Here is a 14,395-nt window from a genome sequence, read left to right as displayed (position 1 = left end):
AATTTGGATTTACAGGTTTAAAATGTTGGTGCAAGAGGTGCAGCAAGTTCACAAATGTATGTGGTTTTTGATCTGTCATGCATGGCTAATGTGGAAAACATTGAAAAAAGTTGAGGCACAGATGGCCTTAATTTTTTGAAAATGTCATCAGTAATGAAAAACAATAATTGAATATAAGCATTTGAATCTTTGGGATATGCAGCTGATGTATACAGTTTACGTGCGTCTCAGCGCCCACACGATACCACCCTCTGAGTCACTTTTGAAAAGGCCAGCGAGGTGGCTCGGCAGAGCACTTTCTCTGTGTCTCTTGTCTTGTGTTTTTCTCACACTGACAAATAATAACACATGGGCATATGATGTATCTACCTGCATACAGCGGCTGCTCTTGAACGCTCAAAGGTGGGTGAGTTATCCTCTGCAGAGGCAATTAAAATGTGCCAGCGCAACGTTAAGTTTTGTGCCTTTAAAGATCATAATTTCTCTTAAATAAATGCTGAGGGCTTACTTCTGGAGTCTGTTTGAGTTTGTTTGTGTACACTTGGGAAGATGATGGATAACTGGTAATCAGCATGTGTATGAGTTTATGTGCACGCACATGCTCAGTAGTCATATACATCAAACAAACACTCTCCCTTCAAGCCATATCCAGCTGTGTTTTCTTTGTTGTGTTAGGAGACAGTTTGACAATTTGCTCCTTTTTCTTCTTTTTCTTATCGTATACTGCTTGTTATCTATCCGTTACGTCAGTGAGTGCTTTCAGATCGTGTGTTAGTGACAAGGCAGCATCTTCAACTTCGCCGTTAAGCCGTGGTATTAGTTTAAGGAGCTGTTAAATAATCAAACGACATGTTGCCGTCAAAACCACCTACACCGAGAAGGAGGAAAAGCTGAGAATTGAAGTCCTTTAGGAATTAAGTTAGTCATCTTGAGAAGAAGAAAAAAAGCCAGTTTTGCCACACGAGTGCTTTCAAGGAACCACCAGGTGTTACCGTGGTTACTAAATGATCTCATACAGGTCATTTGTAAGATGACTTTCTTCATAAAATAACAGCACCAGAGATGAGCTGACAGCTTTCACTCCAGAGTTCGTATGAGCTGATCCATAAAACTTGCTGCATGTGTGAAAGCGGCCCGAGATAATCAAAATATGGTCTTTGAGAAAACTTGAGCTCGCTGCTGAGGAGTGCAACAAAAACCTTGTTGTTGCCACTTAGCTTATCTTGTTTTTTCTCGTGCGGCGCTATGATGCAACAAACACAAATTGTCTCTTCATTGACATTTCTGTCAGTCTGCCACCATTTCAACAGGGCAAATAGAATAAGTTAATTAGTATGTCTAATTGCATTTGGTGGCTCAGCTTTTGGAATATCAAATCAAATTAGGATTCTCAGTGTTCTCTTCCATGGCACACGGTTTGCCTTAAGCTATGCTTTTTAGGATCTGTCTTTTGTCTTTGTCTCTATCTTTCTCAACATCCCTTCCAGCTGTACTAGGCTCTCGCTTTGTAGTCTCCCCTCCTCTCTCTCATCATCCGCCCACACTTTCTTTTCCTTTTCTTTCCGTTTTTGGATCAGATTTTCACTTTCTTTTAATTAGTTTTTTTTTTCCTTTTGACTTGTACTTCCTCAGCTCTCAACTTTTGATCTCTTAATGAATTGTTTCTGTTCTAAATTGACTGTAACAACTGGAAGAATGCAATAGATTAAAATAAATACTATAAATAGCACTTAAATGAATTTAACCTTGTTTTTTTCTATGTTTTCTTGATCATTATTATTATTATTATTATTATTATTATTATTATTACTGAAACAAGGCTCCGGACATATTTTCTAATCCTGTTCACTTTTCTACGTCCGTCTGTCTGTCCCGGACGTAGAAGCATAAGCTGGTCTCCCACTCTTCAGTTAGTCTTTGTTCTGTCAGAAGCTATTCCAGCGATAAGTGTAACAGATAGCTGCAGGCCCAGGCAGACAGACAGTGTATAATTGAGTGATAGGGACTAATGTAAGTGAATGGCTTAGGGCCGACTGTGATCTACAGCAGCAGCAGAAGCTCGGGCATAGAGGGAGGCTTTCTGTTAGGCCGTCAGTAATACTAGCAACAACAGCCAGCAGATGACAATCTGGTGACTACCTGGCTGTGTGTGTGTGATTGTCCGTTTGTGTGTGTAAGTTTGTATTTTGGGCTTCTTTTAGTCTTTTTTCCATTACACGTTATTATATTTCTCCTCTCTCCACACACCTTTTCTCATATCTTTTTATTTATCACTACCTCCATCACTGCCATCCCCTAAACCACCCTGAGTTAGCTCTTTAATTAACGTGACACGCTGTGAAGTGAGTTACTAAATAATGCAGGCTTTTCCAGTGACAGTGAATAAGCTGCAGTGATTAGTGGGCATACACAGCACACACACACACATAAAAAAAAAGATCCATTCTTACCAATATTGAATTTTCTGCAAATTAGACTTAATTACACAAATGTGCATATGAATGCTCTGTGAAGAATGCTCTGTCTGTTATGAGTATGCATTTAGAATGACAATAGCAGTCACCCTGTAGTTAGTACAATAAGTAGAGTTTGTGTAATTGAGAGCAGTTTTTACAGCTAATAACAAAATAACTTGTGAATTAGTTAGTAAGAACACACACAAAAAAACGTGTTTTTCTTTTGGGTAGATCCTCAAGAAACACAATAAGTATTGTGCCTGGCCATACTGTACTAGAGTAGTGTAAATCAGTGCAGGACTTAATTTGTGCACGGAGAGATCTAGGTTATCCCAAAGCAATTGTTCCAAACCTAACCAAGTGGAAAATCCAGCGAGGGTTTTAGTTGTTTGCTGCCTTAGCTGCAGGGATGCAAAGAGCTCTGGGTTCCAGTGTTCTTCCACCCCACCCCCCTTGTCTTTTTTTAATCAGATGGCTTGTTCACGAGTGGAGGGGATTAAGACTGCTGCCGTCGCTGATGAATCTGTCCAGTTTTGGAAGGCACACAAACACATGCACATACCCTCTCAGTGACACAGCTGCAGGCACGCACAGATGCATATGTAGATGCACACACAGAAACAGTTCAGTTACAGGTACTTGCAATCAGAGTTAGCGAACACAGGAATTCACGTAAAGCAGCATGAGCATGAACCCGCGCATATGCTCGCATGTACGTTACAGCATAGGCCCAGACGCATCCCTCTCCTGCCTCTGCTCACTTTCAGTGTCTCTCATTCAACACTGTCAGCTTCTGGACAGCAGCAGTGATCTGCCATGTCTCATTGTGTCATGTGATTTGAGCTGTGAGATTTCTGACACACAGACTGACGCCTGTCTCTTCTAATGCCAAACACTCACACCAGGCACTGCAGATGGCACAAAGACAGACAGACAGACAGACAGTTAGAGGGACAGAGAGTTAGGAATAATACAAAAAAAATTGACTGATGGAAAGGAGAAAGAATGATGCAATGGAGAGAGTAACAACAAATGACAGGAAAAGGGAAGGAACGTAAGTTAAAGAGAAAGGATATGAGGAAGTGACGAGGGAACGTTTTGGAGAGTAAAGACTTTAAAAGCAGGAAAGGACCTGACAGAGTGTAAGGAAGGAAGGAGGCTTAAGATGAAGGGATAGAGACATTGAGCTGTATGTTGATCCAACACTGTGCAACATAGCCAGCAGATAAAACTAGTCAGTCTCCTCCCACTTTAATCTGCCCATCATCCATCAATCCCTTGCTCTAGCCTTCCACCCCTCCATCTTAAAGCCAGTCATTCCTTTTTTATCAATTTGAAATCATGACGATATGACGCACATTTGGAAGAAATCCATTACTGAAGTACTTTGTAGTACTTAAAAGCTTTGTAGATTATATAATGGGCAAAAAAAATAAAGCAGAAAAACTCAGACCATTGCTTGCTTGGCAGATTGGAAAAAAAAGAAAGAAAGAAAAGCATAACTGAACTTCAGAAGTTGCTGATTTTTTTTAATGCCAAATGTTTGCCATAAGTTGAAATTCATCAGCTACTTAGTCAACTCTCTCTCTCTCAAACACACACACAAGTGCACACACATCAAAACACACCTCTGGCAATGAGTGTATGGTCTTAATGAAGCGAGAAGGGGAGAGGCAGCTGCATAACTGGAGTGTGAGGCCCAGAGGGAACTCACACACTTCAAGTCTGTGTGTGCCCGTGTGTGTGTGTGTGTGTGTGTGTGTAGCCACAGTTGATATAATGTCTGAAATTCTCTAAAAAGTGGACTAATAACTGTGTTTCCTTTTCTTTCTTTCTCTGACTCCCTGATTCCCTCCCTAGGTTGTGAGAGCCTGTTTCTATTGTCCTGTTGTACAGTGAGGCAGTGAGCTCACGGCTGATACAGCATGCATGTGTCGACATATCCCATGATGCACTCCTGTCCAGGCCTGCTCCTCCTCAGCTTCCTCTTCCTCGCTGATGCTGACAGTGAGTGCTTTCACACTCTGCACTAGTGCAGACACAGCCACACACACACACACATGCACGCATATAATATTGTGCAGAGGTTTGTGACCCTTATATGTTTGGATTTGTGTACATTGAGGAGTCTGAATTTAATTTGGTTTATTCTGATGAAATCAAACCAAACAAACAGCCAGAGTCATGAAAGCAGAACAAACAGATCTGCAGTAGATGCCATGGACTCAACAGAGCCCTGATCTCATTAACATTTAGCTACTCTGAGATTACATGAAGTTCTTCAAGATGCACATGACAACAAACCTCCAAAGTATGTAAGGTGTAAAAAATATAATAAAATGCTTTTTTATAAACTGTTGCTGTAATTTATTGTACATTGTGATTCATTGCTTCATTGCTAAAGCTAATTGTATATATTATATGTTATATATACAGTGGGGCAAAAAAGTATTTAGTCAGCCACCGATTGTTTACAAATTCTTTACAAATCCTACCATGTGAATTCATGGATTTTTTTTTCACATTCTGTCTCTCACAGTTGAAGTGTACCTCTGGTGCAAATTACTGACCTCTGTCATCATTTTAAGTGGGGGAACTTGCACAATTGGTGGCTGACTAAATACTTTTTTGCCCCACTGTAGCAGTTTGTGTTTCATAGACCACTATTCCAGATATCACATCCCTACTATATGTGTGTGTGTTTGTGTGAGTTTATACATCTGTGCATGAGTGTATGTTTGGTAGCAGGTTTGATACAAGGCCAGATGTTTTTGTCCATCCCAGTATTACTTGGCATGGATAGACAGACCACATATGGCAAATCAGATAATTTCCCTACTGCTTGTGTAATTGTGATTATACCATGTGCATGTGTGTGTGTGTGTGTGTGTGTGTGTGTGTGTATCCATGTGTGATCCCTGTGGCTCATCACATCATCCAATCCTCATCCGATATATTTGTCAAGGAAATTTACATGCACATTAGCATACTGGGTATAGTCACATCCTGGACGAAACTATAGCTGCAATTACTGCAAATCGTTACTTTTAATGTTACTGAACAAAAAAAGAATTTATTCATTTATTTATGTATTTTTTGTTTGTTTGTTTATGAAAGGATGGATTTTCCCACAGCCTAAGTTGATGTCATCAAAATGCTTAATATGTGTAACCACTGGCTAAATTAAAACTGAAAGACAATTAGTTTATTAATAGTCCATTTTGGAATTTTAAAATTTTGATTTTTTTTTTTATTTGTGCTCTAATGATTACAAGATAGTTGGTGATTCGTTTTCTTAAGCATAAGCTAGTTTACCAATAGTTTAAGCTTAGCTTGTTTAACTGAATTAATTTACAAGATCAAATCTGTACAAAAATCTGTATTGAGACACATTTTTGATCTCATGAAGAACATGTGTCCTACGTGTCCTACCAACATTATTAATAAGTGTAAAGAATTAAAATCTTTACCAGGTGTTTCTTGTCTCCAGTAATTGTCCACAAAATTTTTGGTATTTTAAATTTGCATTTTCATCTGCATTTATGAAACTGTGGAAACAAAAAAGCTACATTTCAGTGTTGTGATTTTTTTCATTATCAACAAAACGGAATATTTGTGATATGGAGGAAGGTCAGTTCTATCTATTTGTGCCAATGAAAAAAAATTAAAGCAGCTTTCTCTGATAATAAATAGAACAGAATAGAATAGAACACTTTTTTAAATAACTGGAGACTGTATAGATTGACAGACCGCCGGGAGCTGCTGAGAGGGACAAACGTGGCTCTGGAGATTTTGGAAACCAAAAACGTCGTGTTGAGTTGATGTGCTTGGAAACATATCCAGACTTTTTGAGAGAGAGACATGGCCAGGTCTGACTATTCAGGTTGACAATTAGCAATGAGGATCTTATAGCAGAGATGATGAAATGCTCCGGTCTGAGTTGAGACTAAGCATAAAAGACATTAAGGCATAAGAGGAATGTGGGAGTACTAAAAGACTTGATACTCAGAAAGGGAGTAATGTAAGAGGAAAAGGCTGCTAGTCAAGCTTTATGAGTCTTTTAAACATCCAGGAGTTATACTTTTTCAGTCAAAATGGTATCTAGTGGAAATTTCATTCCGTGTATTTGTTTTGAAATGCTTGTTGCATAAGTATATAATACATGAAGCATGCGTAGCTGTTTGTGGTTATAGAATAGAGCACATTTTTCATCATCACCTTCTAAAGCAGGCATACATATGCACAAAGCTGCTGTAATGACACACAAGTGCAGGCTTCAGTCAGCCATTTCCATCCTGCAATGTTTTAAAAGTACACAGTCACCCAGAGCACAGTTATAGCACACACACGCACACATATTCGCAAACCACTCTTGTTTTCCTTTCAGCCTCCTGCCCTCTTGTCCCACGTGTAAGTTCCAGGGTCGGCCAGTTAAGGCCCAGTCATCCATCAAAACAATGATGCTCCCACAGTTCCTCTATAAGAGTTCGGGGAGCAGCACAGATGCGACAAGGGGGGAAAGGATTCATACTTTGCCTTCTCTGTCTATGTTTTTCTTTTCTCCTGCCCTCATCTCATTCGTTGTGACTTTCTCCATTGCTCTTTTGGCGCTCGCTCTCTGCCTCCTCTCAGCACATCCATGTAATCTGGTGAGAAAGAAGGGACAGAGGGCTTGAAAGGGGGCGGTGGGATGTTTCTTCCCCTTTTTATCTCATTGTGTATGACATTCAGAGCTTCTTTTAATATCAACAGTAGGGACTCTGAGATTTGAATACTGAGGATTCAAACAGGGGTGCTGGGACACACTGGCATCTTTGGTCTTCAAAATGTGGCGACATGTTTTGAAATGTTAAATTCATTCTAAAAATTGCTTTCAGTTGTGCTTATCTCTCCTTAAACTTAATGCAGAAGGAATAAAACACATTTGAAGGATAATAGGGTTTTCTAGAAAAAGAGGCCACATTTGATTTTTTTATGTGTATGTGGCATAAAATGTTACTAAATTCTAGAAATCCCGACGACATCGACGCCCTTGCTCGACACCCAAGTTACTCGTATAGTTACACTAGAGTATTATGACGCAATCAAATGGAACAGTATCCCATGTGCATAGCTGGAAACCTTGCATGACTTCACCATATGTGCATTCTGCACACAAGCGCTGGTACGACTGTGCAAGCAGTGCACTGAGCTTGCATATGTGATTTCACGTTTTTATTTTTTTAATTCACCCTCTTTTACTCTCCACCTCTCCCCCCACACACTTTTCTTTCTCTGTGTTTCTGTGCGCGTGCATGTATATGACATCTATCTGGTGGATTAAGAGTAATGCCCTGATCCTGTCACAATCTAGGCCACTGCCACACGTACGCATCAAGATACGAGAAACTCCATCTCTCTGCGTATCATTCAGGGTGAGCGGGAACAAAACAACAACAGGGTTTCTTTCTGCTGGCCTGCATTTGCCCCCAAAAACCACTGGGTTGCCATGCTTCCCCATGTGGCTTGGATGTATCAGTGAAAACTCCAGCCCGCAGTATGTGAAACACAACACAAAGAAACAGCTCATGTTTCAGAGGCTTACAGTAGGGATGGCATTATCGAGTCGCAGCCATGTGCTTTCGTAAGGGGACTGTGCATTTTGAAACCAAGCAAGAGTTTTTTAACATTTTGCCTGAGGAAGATTTCAGTAATGTGAAACTTTCCCTCAGCTTCGTCACTTCATTAATGTGTTGTAAAAACTGGGCAGCTCCGATTTATCTATTTTGAAAGGTTTTTGTATAAAGGGAAAAAACACAGGAGATTCAATAAACTCCTTAGTCTTTTTGTTCTTGTTGTTTTTTACTAGAAAAAATAATCTTTTCATTCATATTAGACAAGCGCACAACACTAGAAACAAAGAACTTGCTCATGTGGTGACCGATTGACCTGTCACCCTCTGAACACATTGCCATTGCCAGTATTTACTTGGCCTTTTGGACGAGCTTAAAGTGAGAGATGGTTGGCTCAGAATGCTACAGTGACAGTGGAGCTAGCTTTTCTTACTTTCACACACACACACACACACATGCACACATAAAGAAAATAAGTAAATGTAGCTTTTCCTATTTGACATTTCATCCACATAAATTTTATTTTAGGTCACTTTGAAAGGAGATTTTGAAAAACCAGAGTGAAGATTTTGTTTTCCAACATCAAATGTTTGTGCCTTTCTCTCCTTTTTTATTGGCAGACTGCGTGTTCAGTATTTTTTCAGGCTCCCGAATCGCTGACATTTCGACACAGTTGAGGTTATTTTGCCACCTGTTGCTTTGGCATGCACTTGATGACAACTGACATCATTTTTTGCATTTTCATTTTCATGGAAATAGTCAGAGATATTTTAGAAAACTAACATGGAAAATTCCAATACGTGTGGATGCAGCCATAGTCAGGATTCATTGGATCAGGGTGAAGAAACAGGGTCACAGAGGTCAGGTTAGCCTAAAGGTCAGGGTCAGCGGGTTGAGCCCAAAGAATTTGTTAAGTGCGTGAAAGATATACAAGCAATTTACTTTAAGGGATTTTGTTTCTTTTGTGATTTGTATCACTTTGCTCACTGAAAGAGGAGAGTAAAGCCCCGAACCTGGTTGACATGACTGGTTATAACGTCAGCACCTGCCCAACGCAGTTTGGGCCATGATGCAGACAGTTGCTGAATTCCTCTGTAGGCTCAGATTTTCAAATGACTGGCGCACTAGTGATCAATAACAGTGTCCAACTGTTCAAAGTATAGCCCCAAACTTTATGTATGTATTTAAACTTTGTACCTATTTAGGTATGTAGCTGACATATGAATGAGTGATGTCATTCATTATTGGGTGAGGTCCAAGAAATTAAGTTGGTATGATCACACTTGTGAAACTCTCTGTAGTTTGTTATTAACATACAGTTTTTGTGTGAATTCATTGCCTTCAATGACACTTTTTTGTACTGTATACAAAGATTTTTGTAGAAATAAATATAACAGCTCCCTATTCAGTATTAAGCCAGATCCAGCAGTTGTTTTGTATAAACTGAACAGGCAGATCTAACACATTATATATCTTTTTAATTTTATCTTCGTTGTGAGTAACCCTTCTCTGTACAATCACAATGGTTTAGTTTTACATTTGAGCTTTTGTAAAAAATTTTAAAAAAGATCTTTCATTGCTTTTGAGTTGACACTGTTGGTCTCCACATGAAATCAAAAAAGTACATGCCCCTCCAGTCCTCCGCTCTACTTCAGAGCTATCAAAGGAAGCAAAGTGTAAAACAGGTTATTTAATGGATAAAGTCTTTGCTTTAGAACTGACTTCAATTCTTTACTAATACCTACATTTATATATAATACATTTTTTAAAAATGAAAATGAGTATAGACCAATAGGCGATCTGTTTACATTAGGTCCTCTGCTCCTGTATCTTAAAAATGAAAAAGGCAATATAAACATTTTTTTTTAGGCAAGTAAAGGATTTATGAATTTATGGACACATGGAGAGTAGAAGGGTTAACAGTTTTCAGAAATCTGCTCCGATAGTGGAGAAAAGGATTGGTTATAAGAAATGTGTGCAGCTCATTATTAAATGAAAATGCCATCCATCAACTTAAGTAATTTTAGTCATTATCCAAATAATTCATGGTATGTTTTCTGAAATAATTCATTATATTGTATTAAAATTCATTTTCAGTGATGATGTGTCACCTCATGCTCATCTGCTCATTTTAAATCTTTGATCTGTGCAGCAGAAGGTGACAGAAATGGGCCACATCACAAACAATTTCCAAAGTCATTAACACACGAAACTAAAATGGCAATCAAAGTTGTGTTACTTTATTTTAACTAGCTCACGCTAGGATTAAGGGCCTTACTATTAACTTTCTGGGAAATTAGCCTGTTAAATTATTGTTAAATTGACTATTTGTGATCCCTCAATTTGTTCTTTATTGTTATTAATGTCCAACCCTGAGTAAGGTGATAGGCTGAGAGCAGGACAGTGCATGTGAAACTGAAGAAATATGAAGCTTCTCAGTTTTGTGCTATCACAGGCACTGTAGCTATTAGCAGCTAGCATAGCTGTGCGCTCATCTGTGAGTAACAGAATCTGACTACCTTGTCTTAGCATTAGCTTAGCAGGTGCACTCATCTGTGTTGAGGCCTGGATAATGTTAGCTTTGCTGTAACGTAACTGACCAGTGGTCTGTAACTAATGCAGTGCGACCAGCACTGAAAACCCTCTGTTCCTCTTTATGGGAAGCCAGCTCTGACCCAGTAAAGTAGTATACCCAGTGGGAAGCCCATGTGCTTCTAATGACCTGTGTATAAAAAGAGATCCTGTTTGATTAATTCCTCCCCTTGTGTTTCTAACAAATTAACCCTGATTAACTCAGCACTAGCCAAAACCTGCGGCAGCTTGGGTGGGTAAGTGTCATGCTAATTGGATGTGCGTTAACTATCAGCAATAAAAGTGCATTTTGTCTTTCCCTGCATTAGTGTAAAAATCACAATGTTTCGTTAATGCTTGTTAACATCAGCTGGCAGTTGCTCAGAAACTCCTAATCTATGTCAAATAAGTCAAATAATAAATTCACCCAAAAAACTGCAGGGCTTTGAGTTTAAAGAAGGATGTAATACTTTGCTTTGGCTTGGTTCAAATAGACACTTAAACTTTGTGCAACCTGAATAACATCATATTTTAATGTGAAATTGTTCCAAATGTTACGGCACTTTATTGTGTAAAATTTAATTTTGCTAAGTTGAAATTGCTCATTTTGCCAAATAATTTCCAATTAATGCTTCTGTGTTCTGCAGAAGGATGATAGCTCTGTGTTTCTGTGTTTATTGGCCCAAGCAATCCAATTTCATTACCAGGACGAAAGCGAGCAGCTGATAATTTGCTCTTAATGTGTCCGTTTGATGTTAATGTGTTTTAAGTTATGGTTCTGGCCAGCTGCCCACCCATTCTCGCCTGACTATCATGGCCCTGGCTCAGTCTTCTATATTGGCCTCGTTCCTCAACTTGTCTGACAAGCCTGATTCAGTGCTCTTTTGAGTACTGATCGGCCAGCCACATTTAGATCTTTTCTCTATCCCTAACATACTAATGAATCTCAGGTGCAGCACAGATGTTTGGTAAGATCTAATCAGCGTTTTTAGACATGATCAAAACTTCCAACACAAGTACTCACATAACCTGTTCATACGCATGATTACACGTCCACACCCAGGATTATCTATGAGTACGTAGATGAAGATGCCCCTGATTTTGATGTGATCATAAAGGTTAAAAACAATTTGATCCTCATTTCCAAACATTAGCCAGCACATAGGAAAAGCTGACCTCAGTATCTGCTCCTTTTAGCTGAAACCTTAGTCTTTCACTAATGAAAACTCAGCTTACTCCCGCTATATTTTTATATTGTTTATATTAGTTTTTCTTTTCCAATTGATATCTGCAGTATCAGGCAGAATAGTCCCATTTCGTGTTGCTCAATCCATTGCTTTTTGTTGATTTGATTTGTTCGGATCCGCCTGTCTGCTTTATGGCTTTTTCGTATTGGATCGGCTAAGTGATTGCGGGCACACAAGATGAGATATGAGGGCACATAATTTGCAGCATTTTAAAAGATGTGTAGGAATGAGTTCAGAGCCCTTAGCCTGTCCAAAATATATTGCTATTTAAGGGTTACTTTTAGTAGAAAATGTAATCAAATGAATGAAAAAGTCATCCTAGGTTTCTGTAATCAAATGCATGAGTCTTGAGAATAAAATATACATTTCAGTCGTTGTTCATTACTCGGCACATATTCATGAATTTCTCTGCGCATTAAAAGTAGACTTTTATTTATCAAACCTTTAAAGTTCCACTACTTTCCATCTGTTTTCCCTACCAAACATCAGCTCTCCATTCTTATATCTAATCACATTCCCAATCCTAGTACACTATATCCGTAAATCATGCTCCCTGAAGGTTTGTTCTAGCATCTGTTCTTACAAACCCGATCTCTCTCTCCCTCCCTCTAGGTTAAGACAGCATCTGCCAGCTATAATATGCCCCCATAGTCTCCTACACGGTGCCATTAGCTTCCTTTAGTCTGGCTATTTGTCTTTTCAAAGTGCTTCTTCACTGAGCCCCCATCACCCCATTGCGGTTAATTCCGAAATGGCATAATATTTGTCACCATTTACAAAATTAAAACTAAAAATTGGACGGAAAAGACAATGTCTAAATGTGAAAGCATGTGTGAAGAAGTCAAAATTATTCAGGTTATAGATCCTCAGTGCTACTTGGTGGTAACCAAATTCTTATGTTTCTTTTATTTTTAATTACAGGGAAGATCTGAAGATTATCTTTTTGTTTACCGTAGATCTTTAGCCATGACTCAGAAGTGGTGCAGGGACAGGAGCTGACCGAATAATTTCTGCAATCTGTTGTGTAGATTAGGTCCCACTATATGGATTGCTATGTAGGCCACCCTTCTTCCACCCCCCCACACACACTCACACCAGAGTGGAAAGATTGGCACCGTCTAATTCCCTCTAAATCTCTCTCTGTGGACCACTTAGTAGTTTTCCTTCACTTCCATCTTGGATCACATTGAAGGATGGTGTGAGGAAATGTGGTAACATATGGTAACATTCATGAGCACCTTCTCACTGTAATTGTTCTTCATTTTTCCGAGTCCATCTACATCAGCAAAACAATGAACCTGTACATATTCCGTCCCTCCTGAAAACATGTACAAATATTTAAGTTTCCTTTTGAGTTTCAGCTTCTCTCCTTTGGCCCAGATGTCAATGCTTAATCCCACCAAGTGGCACAGTCACAAAAAAAACCCTGATGATCAAGGCAAAAGACAGACCAGTTAGGACACCCAGAGGGAGGAAACCAGAGGCGGAGAACAGTGAAGATGAATTCAGAGAAAATACAGTGAAGTAACTGAAAGGGAAATCAAAGAAAAGAGAATAAGGATGAGAGCCAATAAAGAGAGGGGAGGAGAGAAGAGATGGGGAATTGCGAGGAGAGAGTTGGGAGAAGTGTGGAGCATACGGTTGGAACCCCACCTCCCTTCATAAAGTCAGTCAATGTGACAGGAAGACTTATGTAACACCCCAGAGATGGAGGGAGGAGATGGGGAAAGAGTAACAAGGAGAGGATGAAAGATGGAGGAAGGAGAGCAGCTGTGAAGCGGGAGAAAGAAGGGATTCAGTGGTTAAAAAAACTGGGATGGGGTAGAGAGATAGAGAGGCAAAGCTTAACGTAAGACAATTAAACACGAGATATATGAAGAGAATGATCAGGGTTAGGGTGGGTAAAAAAGAAGAGGGGGATAGATAAAAAAAAAAAGCAATTGGAAAGATCTACCGTTAGTATGGCCCTGCTGCCTTTACACTTTTCATTTGTTTTGTGGGGGAGAGATTAGCAAGAGGATTAAGAGAGAGATTCTCCTGCTCTTCATTCTTTCTCTTTCTCTCATGCTCTCTCTCTCTCTCTCTCTCTCTCTCTCTCTCTCTCTCTCAGAGGGACACACCCATCTACTCGCTCATGCATCACACACACACACATGCATTATAATGACACACGCAAAAAATGTTGCACATACTTTACATGTTATAGCTGCAGGCAGGTCATTATTTCTGTTCTCTGTTAATCTGCAGACTGCTTTTCTGCTTGACTGATTTGTTAACTAAGATACTAAGATACTTTTTTTACTTATATTTTTGTTTTGTATACATGTTTACCAGGAGGATCTGCGAGTTTTCTTATTTTAAAAGCTTGGCCTGATGAAGGTATTTCTTGCCTTGCAGCTGACTGAAATAAATACACGACTAATAAGTTGTCAATTTTTTTTTGGCAGTCACCGCGAGCCTGTCGATAAGCATTTAGTAGCCTAGTCGTAACCCGAAACATGCGGTTTGC

The 14,395-nt window shown here is 39.4% G+C and overlaps 1 protein-coding gene across 1 annotated transcript in view; it reads left to right on the top strand.

The window, feature by feature from the left end:
* ptprdb (protein tyrosine phosphatase receptor type Db) overlaps nucleotides 1-14,395 on the top strand; it is a 154,456-nt gene that overhangs the window by 82,582 nt on the left and 57,479 nt on the right. Inside the window, exon 5 of the mRNA XM_082537853.1 lies at nucleotides 4,317-4,463. Within this exon, the coding sequence (XP_082393979.1) occupies nucleotides 4,382-4,463 (82 nt within the window). The 5' untranslated portion in view covers nucleotides 4,317-4,381. The remainder of the gene's footprint in view (nucleotides 1-4,316; nucleotides 4,464-14,395) is intronic.

Source organism: Aulonocara stuartgranti, assembly GCF_965226115.1.
Source record: "Aulonocara stuartgranti genome assembly, chromosome: 6".
In the NCBI taxonomy this organism is placed as follows: Eukaryota; Metazoa; Chordata; class Actinopteri; order Cichliformes; family Cichlidae; genus Aulonocara; species Aulonocara stuartgranti.
Note: the sequence above shows the minus strand (reverse complement) of the source record. Positions and strands in the feature narration are given on the sequence as shown.